Source organism: Myotis nattereri, assembly GCF_964212035.1.
Source record: "Myotis nattereri genome assembly, chromosome: 4".
In the NCBI taxonomy this organism is placed as follows: domain Eukaryota; kingdom Metazoa; phylum Chordata; class Mammalia; order Chiroptera; family Vespertilionidae; genus Myotis; species Myotis nattereri.
In genome coordinates this window covers 92566877-92579334 of record NC_138079.1, presented here as the reverse complement: position 1 = coordinate 92579334, position 12458 = coordinate 92566877, and the positions used below count along the sequence as shown (strand labels likewise).

General features: G+C 44.0%; 1 protein-coding gene across 3 annotated transcripts in view; it reads right to left on the bottom strand.

Moving 5' to 3' along the window:
* Window positions 1-12458, bottom strand: part of CPPED1 (calcineurin like phosphoesterase domain containing 1) — a 108691-nt gene that overhangs the window by 73083 nt on the left and 23150 nt on the right. For all 3 annotated transcript variants that reach the window (XM_081089506.1, XM_081089508.1, XM_081089507.1), the window contains exon 2: window positions 9397-9615. In XM_081089506.1, the coding sequence (XP_080945632.1) occupies window positions 9397-9615 (219 nt within the window). The remainder of the gene's footprint in view (window positions 1-9396; window positions 9616-12458) is intronic.

Here is a 12458-nt window from a genome sequence, read left to right as displayed (position 1 = left end):
TTTCAATGTCTCAGAATCATTTCTAAATCCAATTCCATTTTTCACTTTGGTCCCAACAGAAATGGTCCCAAAAACTCAAATATAAGATGCTCTTGATCATTTTAACTTTGAAACTAAAATGGATTCTGTGTTAACACAGACGTTAACTTGGGGAACAACATTAAATCAGAGGGAGTTTAGATAAAGACTTCTGCTTCTAGTGATCAAAGGTTTCTTAATCTATAAATCCAAAAAGTTCAATACTGAAGATCCATATGTTCTTATCCAAAAGGGTCTGTGCCAAATAGCATTTGAAATTTGAAGTTTTTCAAACTTTAAAATACCAATACTGGGCACAGGGCAAATAACAAATAACACTTGAAGCTGGGTCTTGAGTATCATTTCCCTAGCAAATATTTGAACGTATGAATATTCTCACTAAGTAGGATAAATAGATACTATAAATAGCCTCATGCCAGTACAGGTCAGTTATGCTGCCAACTGAATAAGTTTCAAAATTACGATAAACCTCTTAGTTTTCAGAGCTTTCTGAATTTACGAATGGCAGGTAAGGGATTATGCACGTATATATTACCCAACGCAAAGAGCCAGGTCTAAGTCTCCTGACCATTCTACATAAAGATCCTTTTAAAGCAAAAATGTTTGGTTGTCTTCCTGGATATTTTCGTCAAGTTCTGTTTAGGAAGCCCTGAATGGCAGAAGTCACCCTGACTTAATTATTCAAACTGGTTACAAAGCAAAATAAAACCTACAAACTTAAAGCATTTCCCTTTGAAAGCTGGGCATGGTAAGACTAAAATACTGATAGCTTTCTTGCTAAACACCATTATTTTTAATAGTTGAAGGGACTTTTCACAAACCACTTGCATACACAATTGTACCTAATACATTTGTTGGCAGAGAAACGGCACCAGGTGTTAGATCAGTGGAGTCAGACCAGACCTCGGTTCAGCAACCTCGGTACTTGAGTGCTGACTAAGAAAGAATTCAGAGCCAAGTTTCAAACTATAAGAGAAAGTTTACTTAGAAAGTCACAGAGGTAGAAGTGAGTCGTAGAAGAAAAGGGCTCAGGAAACAAGTTACAGAGGCAAAGGACGCGTGGAGCTTAGGAGAGGGCTGCGAGGAAAACGGGCCTGGGGGAACTCCATAGAGAGAGCCTCACCCCTTGGGGTATTTATCTGGAGGCCACAGGGGAGGATCCCAATAGAGATGCATCAGCTTTCCAGGTGTGTCTGCTCAGGGCCTTGGTCTCTGCTGACTGGTCAGTGCCAGGCAGGGGGTCATTAGCCAGTGCAGCTGATCCTGCGGTCAGCCAACATGTCACTTACCTGGTTTTGCTGCTTTTCTGGACCTGGAGCTGAAACTTGAACTGAGGCCTAGATGTATTTGATGGACGTCAAAAGCTCATTGTCCTGGGGGCTTAATGCTTAAGGACTATTCACCAGCCCCTTGTTCGTTCCCCCCTCGAAGGGGGTCTAACACACATGACTAGCAACATGCTAGGGGAGGGAAAGGTCAGGGGAGGGTCCGAACCCCATGACCAGCGATATGCTAGGGGAGGAAAGGTTACCCTAGCACAGGGTGGGCAACCTTTTAGTGAGTGCATGCCAAAACCAGCAAAATCTCTGACTCAAAATTCTTCTGCGTGCCAACCCTAATTTTTTGAGAACATGTTACACCTACTTGATATCTCTTAAGGTGTACATATGTGAAGAACCTTGAAGAAATAATAAAATTCATTCAAGCGACAAAAACACAGTATATGATGATGAAAAATACATTTATTTTTTAATGTATACATGTTATGTAAAATTATTTATTTATCTAAGATGCACCTATACTGAATTTATCTGAAAAATAAAAAAGTCGATATTAAAAAAAAACACTATAAGGGGAAGATTATAAGAGAGGGTTTTGAGTGCCAGCAAGTTACCGGCATGCCATGTTTGGCACGCGTGCCAGGGGTTGCCCACCCCTGCCCTAGCATATCACTGGTCCTTGTTTTCCCAGTTTTGCCCATTGCTAAGCACCCGGAGCTGTCCGCCCAGGTGACCTTCTGCACCTGGCCTATCATCCTTGCTATGCTCTTATTGTCTAACTGCCTACCACACACTGAAAAGAAAAAAAAAAAAAATTCAGGGCCCTGTGCATTTTAGTCTAGTAGTTGCTTCTCAAACTTGACTGTCCATAAGATTCACCTGCAGATCTGTTGCAGTGCTGACTGTCTCACTGGGTCTGGGCGGGCATTTCACATAAGCTCCTAGCTGCTCTCTAGGGACCACCCTTCTTGTAGGTGGCTGCTAAGAGAAACGCACGAGGTTTGGAAATACATGGACTTGAGTTAGATCCTGACTCCACCACTGACATGCTGAGTGACCCTGGGGTAAGTACTTAACTGCTCTGAGCCAGTTACCACCATCAGTAAAAATGAAAACAACAGTGACACCTCCTTTTCATGACTATAATGAGTAGGTGAGCTAGCAACAGTTCCTGGCAGATAACAGACCTTGAGGTCCATCCTAAGCCATCTGTGGCAGGCTACATAATGGGCACCCAAAGATGTCCACATCCCAATCCCCAAAATCTGAATACGTTATCTTACATGGCAAGAGAGGAATTTGCAGATGTGATAAATTAAGGATCTTGAGATGAAGAGATTATCCTAGGTTATCTGAATGAGCCAACGTATTCACAAGTGTTTTTATAAAATTAAGTAGGACTAATAGAAATATAGAATCAAAGGTCAGAGGGAAGATGCTCTTTCTGGCTTTGAAGATGAGGGAAAGAGCCTAAGAGCCTAGTGTGTAGTCTCTAAAGCAGAAACCTTTAGAAGGAAGGCTTCTCTGAAGATCCATGTTAGACTTCTGACTTCCAGCATTTTAAGAGGATAAATTTGTGTTGTTTTAAGCCACTGTTTATGGTAACTTGTCACAGCAGTCATAGGAAACTAACACACCATCTAGGAATAATGCTAGTGCAAACTTGCCTCACATCACATAATAAAGGATTTCCTGAGGCTGAGTCACCATGTGAAAGGAAATCAGGTAACAGCTGACCACGTGGGGATCAACACACAAAGAATTCTTCAAGGAGACTTTCCATCAAGGGAAGAATTCCTTCCACGTTTTCTGTTTTGATTGGTTATGACAATTTTTAATAAACAGGGCTGGACACGTGTGTTAATAACAAACTATACTAACGGCAGAAAGGAATCTCTTGCACTGTAATTGTATCATCCTGTTCCCACTTGTCAGCTTCCCACATAATTGCTGAAATCTAACAAGGCTCCTGGGGACAGTATCAGTGGGTCGATGCCTCAATGTCAGGAGGACCGAAGAAAGTAACCCTGGGCTTAAGACTGAAGGACTGAAAATCAATGGTCTCAATATTTATACAAATCTTCATTTGCTATTTGTAATGTGGCTTCTCTCATAGAAAAGCTTTATGAAAATATAAAATACCAGGATAACAAAAAAGATGTCTGTAGAATGAAACATGTTTTGCCCTGCATTCTTCAGCTCCAACAGCTCCTCTTAGCATCTCTGGTTTTGCATTTCCCGTACCAGAAGCTGAGCTCCGTGGAAGGATCTGGGTATCCTCTTTCCAACTACCACATGCACAGCATCTAGCACTGTTACACACTAAAAATTTGCGGATGAACAAATATTATGATAGATATTTGTAATGAAAAAGCATATTATGACTTTCATTAGGAAAAGAATTACCCATAAAGTTCTTTTTCTCCAGTTTGAACTTAAAACAACTTGGCCCAAGATATTACTTATGTGGAACTGAAAGTATGCTTTCTGATTTTATTTGCCTATGAATACATGCATTTAACAATGTGCTAAGCAGTCAAAGCAAATAATTACTTTTCTAGTGTCTGCCCCTGAATAAAAACTAAATGAGGAGGAAGCCACTAATTGCATATTTAAAAATGATAACTAGTTTTAAAACATTCTGCTTAATCTCAGACCACAACACTCAAACAGTCACAGTCCTTTCATTGGCTCAGTTACAACCCCACAAAACTGCCCAACTCTTCAGACCAGATATAAATTCTTCTTGAGTCGCACTGAATATAAAATACATATTCAAACCAGTTCACATTTACGAGGTCTTCTGACCAACAGTAGGGCTGATCATAAAAACCATATTTTTCAATTTATGGGGCTTCCTCACAACCAGAGGGTCCCCAGTCACCCACACCAACCTCATTCTCAAGCTCCTTCGGGCCACAAGACTCCCTAAAGCGGCAGCAGTAACCCATGGCAAGGGGCATCAATCTGATACAGGACTCGTTGCTCTAGGGAACAAGGCAGACAAGGAGGCGAGAAGGGCAGCCACACACCAGCCTGCAGAATCCCAGCTCTTCACTATGCGGGCTCTTAACCCCTCCCACGCCACAGAGGAACTCTCCTGACACACAGGCAGAAGCTGCTGGGAAGGGGCCTGGCTCACCACGGCAGGAAAACTATTCTCCCACAACAACAGACACCCAAATCCCAACCCAGACTCACCACTCCCTCCACGCAGGAAAAATGAAAGCTGAAATACTGAGGAAGAAGTCACTAAGAAATTATTTAAAAAATAATAATATGAAGGGATAGCAAATAAAGTTTCAAAACATATAAGAGACCTGAAATCCATAAATATGTCACAATATATATTTATATGCTGTATATGAGGCTCCTGGAACCATAAGAAATGCAAAAAAAAATTCACTGTTAATAACTCATTCTCCAATTGCCCCCTTTAAAAATCAAACTGCCCATGCCCTAACCGGTTTGGCTCAGTGGATAGAGCGTCGGCCTGTGGACTCATGGGTCCCAGGTTCGATTCCGGTCAAGGGCATATACTTTGGTTGAGGGCACATACCCAGTAGGGAGTATGCAGGAGGCAGCTGATCGATGTGTCTCTCTCATCCATGTTTCTAACTCTCTATCCCTCTCCATTCCTCTCTGTATAAAAATCAATAAAATACATTTTTTTAAAAAAAAATCAAACTGCCCCCCTGTGGGGCGTGTGGCCCACATTGGGAACCACTGCTCTAGCCCTTTGGGAGATTATCTCTACACTCCCAACCTCACTTGCCACTTCCTTCGGCAGCATGCCGGCCAGTTCTCTCCAGGCCTACCACTGACTCTCCCCTTGATCCTCCGCTAGAGCTGGGAGACTGGGTATTTCTCCAGGCATCCTACAGCGGGGACGCTAAAGCCCGAAAGGACAGGGCCACCACAGGCACTCCTGACCACACCAACAGCGGTCAAGCTACGGGGATATTCATCCTGGGCCTACTCCTCCAAGTTGAAGTGAACCCCTGCACCCCAGACTCCACCACCAATCAGCTTGGGTAGCTGAGGGTCAGCCTCGGACCGACTGGCCTCAAATTTACAAAAATTTCCGAGGAACCGTAAGCCCTGGACCCTTACCCTACTTCCCTATGAGCCAGGCTTCCCCCATTGCCTCTCACTGTCCTGTTTGTGCTGGTCCCTGTCGTTTGGCCCCTGCCCTGGCCAGCCCCCTCTCTACTGCAGAACACTTACCCTATCCTTCCTCAAAGAAGTCCCTTCTCCTTTTCATCCCAGGACTGAACACAATTACTGATGTTCTTATGGGATTGTTATCTGCAGGGAGATTTCATAGACTTTTCCTGGGACCAACTAAGCTGGCTAGAAGTCAACTCTGGGGATTAACTTAACTAGAATTCAGCCTGGGAGGCCCTTACTCACTCTTTATTCTGGCTGGTAGTACTCCTTGGAGTCATCTTTGTCATTTTTTACTTTTTAATAAGCCATTGCCTTCTACCATCTTGTTGAAATTACGCCGTATCTGTTAGAGTCTACAATGACCTCCCAAGCCTTCTCCTCCTCTTACTGTGTATGCAGGTCTACCCCATACCTCTTTAACACCTCCTAAGTCCTCACTATCTCTCTCGAACCCTCAACCTAACACACCAGCTCCTCAACACCACCAACCCCACTCTCGCGCAGGACTGCTGGCTCTGTCTTCCCCTCTCATCAACTAGCTACACGGCAGCCCCAGCCTCCTTATACACATGGGCCACCTCCAGTCTACCCTTCCACTGTAAGATACATGGAGGGCCCCTGTTCCAACTCGTGTGCCTTGGTGAACTTTATAACTTCCAACTCACAGAAACGACAAGAGGAACGCTCTCAGGCAGAGCCGTTCAGTCACTCCAGTCATATTTAAACAACATAACTGAACACTCATCCAACAAAGTCCCCATCTTAGGACCAGTTACAACCAACACTGTCCTAGCACATCAGACACCTCTTTGCACCAACAGAACACTCCCTGCAGGAAAAGTTTTAGCATATCTTGATCAACATTTATGCAACTTTACTCTCAACCTTCCTCCAACTGGGCTACTGCGTAACCCAACAGCCCCTTTTTTGAACCCATGTGCCTCCCCATTTGATTATCTGCCTGGCCCATCATCTCAGCAACCTTCCCAACGACCAATACCTCCCAGTTCTGTTTGGGTCAACCCCTTTCCTGCGCCAGCTATTTCCCATGGCAGATTTGCAACTCTCAATCAAATCTAACTGCCGTCGACTGCCCTCCCACAGACTCACACATTCTAAATTTTGGGTGGAGAAGGAGAGGAAATATATCTTTTTTGAGAACACCACCACTGGGGCTACACAGGTCAATCCCAAAGGCCCTTTCCAGCCCCTTATGGGGGCAACCTTGGCTGGAACTTTGGAAAAATGAGAACAAGGTCACTGGTTCTTCACCAGTGAGAACACTTTCTGCTTAAAAATCAGGGAATCTTCTGTGTGACACCAATACCTGTCTCCCAGCCAACTGGACTGGGACCTGCACCCTAATCTGTCTTGCCCCAAAATAGACATTGCCCCTAATAATCAGTCCTTTAAGTTTCCTCTCACTGCTTACGCTCCGTCTTGGTCTTTTTCTGGTGACAATATGACTGAATACATTAGCATAATTCAGAACAAGTAGTAAACATCTACAAGAACATGTTAGGTAATTCTAGCGAGTCCCATAATACTCTATTTTTAAAGAAAAGAAACCAGACTGTCAAACCTCAGAGGGAAGGCAGGGGAGGAGGGGGGGTAAGAGATCAATCAAAGGACTTGTATGCATGCATATAAGCATAACCAATGGACACAGACAATAGGGGGGTGAGGGCATGTGCTGGGGGGTAGAAGTGGCCGGGGAGAGGTCAATGGGGTGGCGGGGGGGGGGGGGGGGGGAGCGGGGGGGGCGGGAGAAAGAGGCATATGTAATACTTTAAACAATAAAGAATTTAAAATTTTTTTAAAAAGAAAAGACACCGGACAGAAAAATGCTAAATTCAGAATCCGATTTTCAAGTGTCCAATAAAAACAGAAACTTGCTCACTGTGTGACCCTGAGTGAGCTGTCTAGCTGATGCTGCAGTGCTGACTGGTCCCAAAAACCCAGCTAACTGCAGATCAGACCATTTGGGAGTAGCATTAATCTGTCTGGTCAACTAACACCTTATCTTGGTTTACTTCAAGTCCTACTATGACTTCTAACTCTTTTAGAAACTGAGCACTCTGTGGTCACTGTAGCACTGCACAATCTCAGCACCTAGGAACCCTTGGCCAAGAGTCACCAGGTGGCCAAGGTCAGAGGCAACTAAGATTTTACCTCCCTATAGAACAAAACTCACCACCTTCCTGTGAATGTGTTCTGTACCAAGCTGCTAAGGTATTCAGCACCTGATTGGAAGTATAGAGTCAGTCATCTGCCACTGTGCTATACAGCCCCAGACTGTTGAGGTTTTAAATTCTTGCTGCCATCAACGGCTCTTGGTTCAGAAACTGAGGCCTTAAGAAGGTAAGGAGTGTGTCCAAGATAACCCAGTGCATCAGGAGCAGATGTGGAGCTGAAGTCCCAGCCACCTGAGCTCGAGTGTTCAGGTCTTTCTCCCTCTTTTCCATCCGGCCACCTTTGTAGAGGCCCAATCGCAGGACAGGCTACTTGTCTAGAGATTACATCACTGGATTCTACCTGCTGGGAGTGGATGACGTGGGCATGTGCACATTGAAGAGTTTGTGTAAAATGATAGTGAACAGATGCGGGAAGGCCTGAGGGTTCTCCCTGCTGATTACACTGCCGGGAGAGCAATTCTGGGCAGCCCCTTTTCCATTCGTTTATCTTCCTTCTGGGATTGTTTTGCAGAGGTAGGATGGAAAACAAGTGAGCCTTGATGGGGAGAAATTAGTGCACTCTGGCTTACTGCAAAGGAACCTTGGCTTCTAAAGGTGTTACACATCATTGCAGGAGTCTTGGTTTACAAGCTAACATCAGATGAAAGCAAACACCTATAGCCACTGCAGTGTTTTCTGCAGTAGTCCTTGGTCATTGCTATTCCACTAAGCAGAGACCAGGACCTAGATAAGAGAGGCCATGGATGCCTGCTCTGCCTCCCTGAGGGGCAGGGGCAGTTTCCACTTGCTTATACTTGCTCATTGGGCTATCAGAGAAGGACATCAGGGTAGGGGAAGGAAAAAAAGGAAGTGAGTTCTAGAAGGCATCTATTATTTTCACATTCCCATGGGCCTCCACGGCCACGCAGCATACTCTTCCTTAGGGGACCCATTCTGTTCTTCAGACCACGTGGCTGCAGTGGAGTGGACCCCACACCCTGGCTTCAGTGGGCCACATGAGCTGGTTGGGTGTTGGTCTGGGGCTGTGACTATACCACCAAGAATAAGGTACTTTCGTTCTGTTGTGGCTTCTGTAAAAAGGATATAAACCTACAGCCCCAGGAACCACTAACTAGAGAGCGCCTACATGAGAATGAAGTCAAGCCAGAGGAAAGCAGGGCTGAGCAATGGAGAGTCCAAGTCCCAAAACAACCTCTGAGTCTCTGGATCCAGCCACACCTGAAAGCCAGCTCTACCTCTGATATTTACAGAGCCATTAGGTTACCTTAGAAACAATTAATTAAAAACAATTAATCCAGTTTAAGTTAGATTTCTGTCACTTGAAACTCAAAAAGCACTAGCAAATACAGGAGAAATAAAATTGGGAGAAGAGACAATTACATTTACGGATATAGTTATCTGGAAGCAGTTCAAGTTTGTCCCCTGGAAATAAAGCAAGGTGACACGTGGGAATCTGCTCCATTTTTCATATTAAGCTCAGATCATCAGAACTGCAGCTCTGCCTAATTACTGTGATTAATCTCACCAAATTCCAAATATAAAATGAGTGTGCATTTGTCTGATGTTTGATGATACTGCAACCGTCATGAAGAGAAGAAATGAGCCATTACCGAATAAAGGCAACTTTTAAGGGGAAGCATTTTTTTTTTCTGACCAAATGCAGTTATAACTGGGTAAAGGAGAAAAGGTCACAGAGACAACTCGGATCTTACCTGGCATGGCGTGGATGAGGTCCCCACACACAACAAAGAATCTGGGCTTGGGGTTCAGCTTGTTGATGGCCTGAATGGCTTGCTCCGTTAGACGAATCTCCTGCCCCCACTCATCTCCACCATTGTCACAGTCCCCAGTGGTCCAGGCCTTCATCAGTCCAAACTGTGGGTCTGCCCCCTGGATGAAGTAGAATGGGCCTTTCCATTCCTTTTCCTGTTCTTTGAGAAATAAAAGGAAAGAGGAGAAATATGATTAAGGCTGCCAGGGAAAGCATCCAGGTTACCGTGCAAGTAGATACAATATTTTTCTTAAATTAAGTAGGTCATTTTAATAAGCTGCTGTCCAAACATACCATTTTCCTGTCATAGTCTAGAGGATGTTGATTTATACTAATTATGCCTGGGACCTGGTGTCTCCCAAAGGCCAGGACAAACCACGTGGGCCTCCACGGCCATGCAACAAGCTATTTGTCTAAAAGCGAGCTGGCCAACATGGAGCTCAGAGGCACAAGAGCCCACTACAGAGAGGATATTAATGCTCAATAATAGGTTTTTCATTAGAATTTAAAAAACCCAACTGAAAGCTGCCAGAAGTATTATATTTAAATGACTAGGTGAAGTACTCTCAAATCTTTTAGCCAGGCTTAATGGCACAATTTGCACTGTTTCAGGGGATGTGACAGAATTTCAATTATAAAACTTGGAGCTCAGAAGTTCTGGCTATCTGGTGGGCTATGCTGTGCCAGAAATGAAATGTTGAAATGAGTTAGTCGATGTGAAAAAAAAAAAAAATCGATGCTAACATTTCAAAGCAGCATGATGTGGGCATAAGTGAGGTGTGATGATGGGGGGGGGGGTGGAGAGAAAGGGGATTCTTGGAACGGGAGCTAGGTCACATGCACTGAAATGATCAGGCTTGCCTTCCTATTGGTTCCGCTAGCCCAAAGCTTCACCAACCACAGGTATCTACCCCTTTCTGCCAAAGAACCACGCCAGTGCCTGCTTCTTCAGAGCTGGGATGACCATTCATGGGCATGGAGGCCCTGTGGACTTCAAACTTTATTTTTTTGCCACAGGATCCTTTCTTCAACCAAAGCCTCAGGTGGCAGACCAATGCTGTAAACACGGTGCTGTCCCTGTCCAGCTGGGGTCTGGGGATGGCACAGTCTGAAGCCCCGATCTGCAGCCTTGGTATTTACCCTCCAAGGGAACTAAAGCCCGGAGCAGTGACCTGCCTTGCCCAACGGTCCAGGAGCAATAAGTGACAGGGCTAAAACTACCCCACTATCTTAACACTGTTTTCTTTTTAAAAATAAATTAATGTATTTTCCATGTTAACCGAGTAAGTGGCATTTCTTTCGGAAGTCACGGAAATGTTATAATTCCCAAAACTCCTTGGAATAATCTCACGTCTCCACGTTCGATTCATGCGTTTACTCAGTAAGCACTTACTGAGAGCCTAGTTTCCCAGGCCCCATTCGGGGTGCTGACCACACAGGGATGGACCAAGACAGGTGAGGTCTCTGCTCTCCTGGGCTTAGTTCTCATGGGGAGATAGACAAGGACATAAGCAGAGAATTGAGCTAGAAGGTACCAAGGACTATGTGAGGATGAAGAGGGAAGCGATGGTTAATTTAAATTGGGTGGCGAGGGAAGGCCTCTCTGAGATGGTGTCATTTAAGCTGAGATCTGTACAGCAAGAAGGAGCCAGCTGTACGTAACTTTTTAAAATCCCTTTTAAAAACCCTCCCACCCACCATACTTAGCTTACTATCATCTTAAAGTGGACCTCTGGCTTTAGGCTTCCCTTCCTTCTTAATTCCTTTATCAGAACTTAAAGACAGCCACGCAAACAAACATAACCACCTGTACATACTTTATAGAACAAATTGTATATGCATGATAATCCACCAGTTCTTGACCTATAGCTCAGAGTGTTGGCTGCTTGGTGAATCACAGCCAGCTTGAGCTCAATCTGAACAAAGACTGAACGAAAGAAACCCTGGTGTATGCATCTCCCTGCTAAGGACAGCGAGCGATTCTGCAAGATAATGGATTCAACTCATTCACTGAGACCTTACTGTGTGTCACAAAGGCCCCAAAGACCCTGTGTCACAATACATCCTTGTGCAGTCCCCTCCTCTTGAGTGTGGGCTGGACCTGGTGACTGTCTTCTAATAAACAGAATACGGTGATAGGATGTCTGTCCCTTCAAGAAGTAGGCTAAACGAAGATATAGAAATAACCTAAATGTCCTGCCTACCGATGAATGGATAAAGAAAATGTGGTATATACATACACAGAGTGGAGTATTATTCAGCCTTAGACTGTTAAATAAAAAAAATCACAACACAACAATAGCTGTCCGGTGTGAATGAAGCAAAATCATACCTATTTTTTCATCAGATTAGCAAAAAAGTAGAGCATAGTTTTTGGTGTGCCGCAGAATTTTAGTAATTAGCTTATGTGTTCCAGTAGATGGAAAATATTGAAAATCAATAGTCATTGTCTCAAAAGGTATTAAAATAAAAATTTCATTATTACTTGTTTATTTAGTGAAATCTTAAATAGAATCTCAATTTTATGAAAATAATGTACAAAACAGATTTGACCTAAAATGTGTGACAGCTCACATTTCACTATTCCATTTACCTTATGTACTTAATAAAGGAAATTTGTTGACTCAGGACTCTGCATTCTCAAAAGCACCTGGATTCTCTTAAGATTCCTGCTACAGAAGCTGGTGGTCTTTGGTCTCATCTTAACTTTAATAAAGGCCAAATTAAAGATATTTGAGGCCTGTAATCCTTAGTTCTAAAAGGAAGAATCTTTGGTATACATCTATACTTCCCCCAGCCCCTCAGAAGGGCAGATTTTTATATTATGAGAATAAATTAACATTTGCATTAAATTATTTCACCAAAGTCCAGAGTTACCCGCAGAGCAGGGCTTAGGTATTAGTTAGCTGACATCTACAAGAGCCGGGGGAGAGCTGTGATGCTTTCCCTTCCAGGGCAGGGCAAGTGTCTTCCCCGGGAGGAGCCCAGATGCTCTCTTTAGAT